Source organism: Somniosus microcephalus, unplaced genomic scaffold (assembly GCF_052327205.1).
Source record: "Somniosus microcephalus isolate GS21.2 unplaced genomic scaffold, FLI_Smic_1.0 scaffold14, whole genome shotgun sequence".
NCBI lineage: Eukaryota > Metazoa > Chordata > Chondrichthyes > Squaliformes > Somniosidae > Somniosus > Somniosus microcephalus.
The window spans coordinates 44,323-50,530 of NW_028225201.1; the positions used below are offsets into that span (position 1 = coordinate 44,323).

Here is a 6,208-nt window from a genome sequence, read left to right on the forward strand (position 1 = left end):
GCATCAGAGGTGATGCTTGAGCCAGGGAAATGGGTGGGATGGGGTCGGGTGTGGGGGGGACGGGGGATGGGTGTGGAGGGGATGGGGGATGGGTGTGGGGGCAACGGGGGATTGGGTGTGGGGGGGACAGGGGAATGGGTGTGGGGGGAAACGAGGGAGACGGGGATGGGTGTGGGGGGGACTGGGGCGGGTGTGGGGGGGACGGGTGTGGGGGACGGGTGTGGGGGGGGCGGTTGTGGGGGGGACGGGTGTGGGGGGGACGGGTGTGGGGGGGACGGGGGACGGGTGTGGGGGGGACAGGGGACGGGTGTGGGGGGGACGGGTGTGGGGGGGACGGGGGACGGGTGTGGGGGGGACGGGTGTGGGGGGGACGGGGGACGGGTGTGGGGGGGACGGGGGACGGGTGTGGGGGGGACGGGTGTGGGGGGGACGGGGGACGGGTGTGGGGGGGACGGGGGGGACGGGGGATGGGTGTGCTGGTCCACCTGAACAGAAGAAGCTCTGAGTATCAGCATGTTGTTGGATTATTGATAACCGCGCCCAACGCTGATGCCCTCAGCAGTCACGGGACGGTGCTCAGAAATCTTCCCCTCCCTTGCCCAGGTCAATGAGCCCAATTGTCGTGCCCTCACCATGCCCTATATCATCTAAGTCAGCACAGCAAGGCTGAAAGGTGGTCTTTGTGTTGTACAAGGCTGACTACTGGCCTGTTCTGATGTGAACCCTCTCTCTCCAATAACAGAACTGTTAATGTTTGAGCCAATCCAGTTGTGCGAATTCTCATTGCAGGAAACATCAGCATGTCGGACAAGCAGTGTCACGTGACCGAGCTCCACAGCCAACAGCAAGTGTCCCTTTGCTTTGATGTGATGGTGCAGTCCCAGGTCAAGTGGGAGAAGTTTCTGATGCCAGCACCCACATCTGTCGCTATTTTGGGTGAACTGGTGCATCTGGCTACGAGGATGGAGGACTTCAAACTAAACCAAGGCAGTGCAGGCAAGAAATCCCTGTTTAAACGTCCAGATTCATTCAAGAGGTGCCTGATGGAGGTTTGCAACCAAACCGTAAACTCGTTTCAACAGACCCGCACTAATCTGAACAAAATCCGCATGTGTTGTGAGGACCTCCTTGTCCATGTGAAGAATGTGGGTGAAGGGTCATCTCTGAACAAAGACCTTCCCAAGCAGCTGCAGAACATTCGGGTTTGTGCAGACAAATCCAAAACATGTGCCGAATCTGTGGAAAAGGAGCTCTCCAATCTCAGCGATCTACTGAGTGAGCTGCTGGAGACCTGTACAGATTCCCAGAGTATCAGCCAGGATAAGCTGGGGGAAGTAAGGAAAGTCCTGTCGGAAACACAACAGAAGAATGAGTTAGTAGAGGAGAAGAAGTGCAATTTACAGAAGCAATGGATCGAGGCTTCCCGAAAACGTGAGGAAGTCACCAGTGAATACGACAATGTAAGGGCGAGTGCTCTCATTGATCAGTTCTGTTTGGAAGGACTGAAACAGATGAAGAAGCTTCTCCCAAAGATTGTTGATCTTTTGAGCAATGTGACCAGCCCAGTGCTTCTGGTGGTGGAGCTGGGGAAAGGGTTGATCTTTCTCATACAACTGGCGTCTGAGCTGAAAGACAAAGAATCCTCTGAATCAAACCCTGAAATCAGCAGTTTCCTCAGCAAGGTTAGAGAGGAAGCCTCACTGAAGATCAAGGAAGTCCAATCCCAGTTGGAGGAGTCGCAAAAAATGGACAATGAATGTCACCAAAATATGAAAAGTTCGTGTGATGAGAGTGAGACGTTGTTGAGAGAGATAAAGAACAATCAGGCACAAGAGATGGATATCAGCACACGTGTAGCGTTGATGGCTAAAGGGCTTGGGGCACTGGGGAGCATCAAGTCCAACTGGTCAGAGATGATCAACTTCATTCATATCATACCAAAATTAACTGAAGGTTGCCAGAAGACATTTAAGAGACTTAGTGCGGTGAGTGGTGAAGGCACGCAGGGTGCTCCAGGTGCGTTAGCCAGTAGTCAGATGATGAACTTTCAAGCGTCCCAGGCAGTCAGCATCATGACCCACATCGGTGACATGTCAAAAACCTATGTGGAGATTCACGACAAGTACCTTGCAGGTCAACTGGGCGAGCTGAGCTCATTGCTGGGCGGGCAGGGGTCTGAATACAAGTTTAAGAAGGTCCAGGATAAATGTGATGAAGCAAGAAAGGAAATCCATCACAGGGCCGCTGTGAATCAGGAGCAACTTCAGAAGAATGCCCAGCAGAGAAGTGAAGCCATTGCTAAACTTACAGACCTGCTGCTGCCCAGGAAGTGAATGGAAATCCTGCAATGAAACATATTCTCAGCTGTGCGAGTGACCAACCCCTGGAATCTCCAATCCAATCATCAACCACCTCTCCCAACCCCTGGAATCTCCAATCCAATCACCAACCACCTCTCCCAACCCCTGGAATCTCCAATCCAATCATCAACCTCCTCTCCCAACCCCTGGAATCTCCAATCCAATCATCAACCACCTCTCCCAACCCCTGGAATCTCCAATCCAATCATCAACCTCTTCTCCCAACCCCTGGAATCTCCAATCCAATCCAATTAAGGGTTACGGGGAGCGGGCAGGAATTTGGACATGAGCCTAGGTTCGGATCGGTCATGGCCCTGTGGGTAGCGGAGCGGGCCCAGGGGCCGTGTAGCCTGATCCTGCTCCTATTTCATGTGTCTAATTCTGTTAGATTCAGGAGATGGTTCTGTGATAGTGGATTGGCGGTTAGGATCAGATCAGCCATGATCTTATTGAATGGCGGAGCAGGCTCGAGGGGCCGATTGGCCTACTCCTGCTCCTATTTCTTATGTTCTTATGTTCTTATCAACCTCTTCTCCCAACCCCTGGAATCTCCAATCCAATCATCAACCACCTCTCCCAACCCCTGGAATCTCCAATCCAATCATCAACCACCTCTCCCAATCCCTGGAATCTCCAATCCAATCATCAACCACCTCTCCCAACCTCTGGAATCTCCAATCCAATCATCAACCACCTCTCCCAACCCCTGGAATCTCCAATCCAATCATCAACCACCTCTCCCAATCCCTGGAATCTCCAATCCAATCATCAACCACCTCTCCCAACCTCTGGAATCTCCAATCCAATCATCAACCACCTCTCCCAACCCCTGGAATCTCCAATGCAATCATCAACCTCCTCTCCCAACCCCTGGAATCTCCAACCCAATCATCAACCTCCTCTCCCAACCCCTGGAATCTCCAATCCAATCATCAACCACCTCTCCCAACCCCTGGAATCTCCAATCCAATCATCAACCACCTCTCCCAACCCCTGGAATCTCCAATCCAATCATCAACCTCCTCTCCCAACACCTGGAATCTCCAATCCAATCATTAACATCCTCTCCCAACCCCTGGAAACTCCAATCCAATCATCAACCTCCTCTCCCAACCCCTGGAATTCCGGTGACCTTCCATTTGAGGTGAGGGAATGTGAAAGTTCTGATTAAATCCCGCGGGCAGGTCCGGAGAATTCTTTGATTGAATTACTGCAAAGTTTTGAAGGATTCTGGAAGATCCAATCAGACAGAATAGTCATCAATTGATCATGTTTGATTGGTGTTTGCTTTCTCTGTCCCTTTTAAGCTTATATTGAAATCTGAAAAAAAATTAATCACATTAATCTGATTTTTACGATTATCTGTGCCACTGATTAATTTCCTCCTCTCGCAGTTTTAAATACTTTAACCATCAACTTTACACAGTTATGAAATTCACCAAAAGTATAGAAACAGTCAAACAACTCCCCTGCTCTACTTTGAGATAGTGGCCATGGGATCTCTCAGTACTGACCCTCTGACTGTGCAGCGCTCCCTCAGTACTGCCCCTCTGACAGTGTGGCGCTCCCTCAGTACTGTCCCTTCCACAGTGCGGCGCTCCCTCAGTACTGCCCCTCTGACAGTGTGGCGCTCCCTCAGTACTGCCCCTCCCACAGTGCAGCGCTCCCTCAGTACTGTCCCTTCCACAGTGCGGCGCTCCCTCAGTACTGCCCCTCTGACAGTGTGACGCTCCCTCAGTACTGCCCCTCTCACAGTGCGGCGCTCCCTCAGTACTGCCCCTCCCACAGTGCGGCGCTCCCTCAGTACTGCCCCTCCCACAGTGCAGCGCTCCCTCAGTACTGCCCCTCCGGCAGTGCGGCGCTCCCTCAGTACTGCCTCTCCGACAGTGCAGCGCTCCCTCAGTACTGCCACTCCCACAGTGAAGCACTCCCTCATTAGTGCCCATTCGACAGTGCAGCGCTCCCTCAGTACTGCCACTCCCACAGTGCAGCGCTCCCTCAGTAGTGCCCATTCGACAGTGCAGTGCTCCCTCAGTACTGCCTCTCCGACAGTGCAGTGCTCCCTCAGTACTGCCTCTCCGACAGTGCAGCGCTCCCTCAGTACTGCCCCTCCCACAGTGCAGCACTCCCTCAGTACTGCCCCTCCCACAGTGCGCCACTCCCTCAGTGGTGCCCCACTGACAGTGCGGCGCTCCCTCAGTACTGCCCCTCAATTACAAGAGGAATGCAGGGAACAGCACCAACCGCTTATACATGGCCTTCTTTGATCTCACAAAGGCCTTCGACACTGTCAACTGTGAGGGATTATGGAGTGTCCTCCTCAAATTTGGCTGCCCTCAAAAGTTTGTCACTATCCTTCGCCTGCTTCACGACGACATGCAAGCCGTGATCCTAAGTAATGGTTCCACCACAGACCCAATTCACGTACGAACCGGGGTCAAGCCAGGCTGTGTCATCGCACCAACACCCTTCTCGATCTTCCTTGCTCTAATGCTCCATCTCACCCTCAGTAAGCTCCCCACTGGAGTGGAGCTAATTTACAGAACAAACGGGAAACTGTTCAACCTCCGTCGCCTCCAGTCCAGATCCAAGGTCGTCCCATCCTCTGTCGTCGAATTACAGTACGCAGACGATGCTTGCGTCTGCGCTCACTCGGAGGTCGAACTCCAAACCTTCGTCAACACCTTCACCAAAGCATACGAGAGCATGGGCCATACACCAAACATCCGTAAGACAAAGGTCCTCTACCAACCTGCCCCCACCACACAGTACTACCCCCCGATTATCAAAATTCACGACAAAGCCTTGGAAAACGTGGACCACTTTCCATACCTCGGGAGCCTACTGTCAACAAGGGCAGACGTCGACGACGAAGTCCAACACCACCTTCAGTGTGCCAGTGCAGCCTTCAGTCGCCTGAGGAAGAGAGTGTTTGAAGACCAGGACCTCAAACCCAGCACTAAGCTCATAGTCTACAGAGCAGCAGTGATACCCGCCCTGCTGTATGCCTCAGAGACATGGACCATGTACAGCAAGCACCTCAAAGCACTGGAGAGGTACCACCAATGCTGCCTCCACAAGATCCTGCAAATCCATTGGCAGGATAGGCGCACCAACATCAGTGTTCTTGCTCAGGCCAACATCCCCAGCATCGAAGCTCTGACCACGCTCAATCAGCTCCGATGGACGGGTCACATTGTCCGCATGCCCGATACGAGACTCCCAAAACAAGCGCTCTACTCGAAGCTCCAGCACGGCAAGAGAGCCCCAGGTGGGCAGAGGAAACGCTTCAAGGACACCCTCAAAGCCTCCTTGAAAAAGTGTAACATCCCCACCGACACCTGGGAATCCCTGGCCCAAGACCGCACAAAGTGGAGGAGAAGCATCCGGGAAGGCGCCGAACACCTCGAATCTCTTCGCCGGGAACAAGCGGAAGCCAAGCGCAGGCAGCACAAGGAGCGCACGTCAACCCAAGCACCCCACCCACCTGCCCCTTCAACCACCGTCTGCCCCACCTGTGACAGAGACTGTAGGTCCCGCATTGGACTCATCAGTCACCTGAGAACTCATTTTTAATGTGGAAGCAAGTCATCCTCGGTTCCGAGGGACTGCCTAAGAAGAAGAAGCTCCATCAGTACTGCCCCTGCGACAGTGCGGCGCTCTCTCAGTACTGCCCCTCCGCCAGTGCAGCACTCCCTCAGTAGTGCCCCTCCGACAGTGCAGCACTCCCTCAGTACTGCCCCTCCGACAGTGCAGCACTCCCTCAGTACTGCCCCTCCGACAGTGCGTCACTCCCTCAATACTGACCCTCCGACAGTGCGGCGCTCCCTCAGTACTGCCTCTCCGAC

At 53.7% G+C, this 6,208-nt stretch overlaps 1 protein-coding gene across 1 annotated transcript; it reads left to right on the forward strand.

Annotated features, from left to right (window-relative positions):
- Positions 1–469: 469 nt before the first annotated feature.
- Positions 470–3,719, forward strand: LOC147083916 (uncharacterized). The gene has a single exon (XM_085980036.1). It carries the CDS (start codon positions 801–803, stop codon positions 2,331–2,333), a length of 1,533 nt encoding a protein of 510 aa, XP_085836162.1. The 5' UTR covers positions 470–800; the 3' UTR covers positions 2,334–3,719.
- The last annotated feature ends 2,489 nt before the right edge of the window (positions 3,720–6,208 follow it).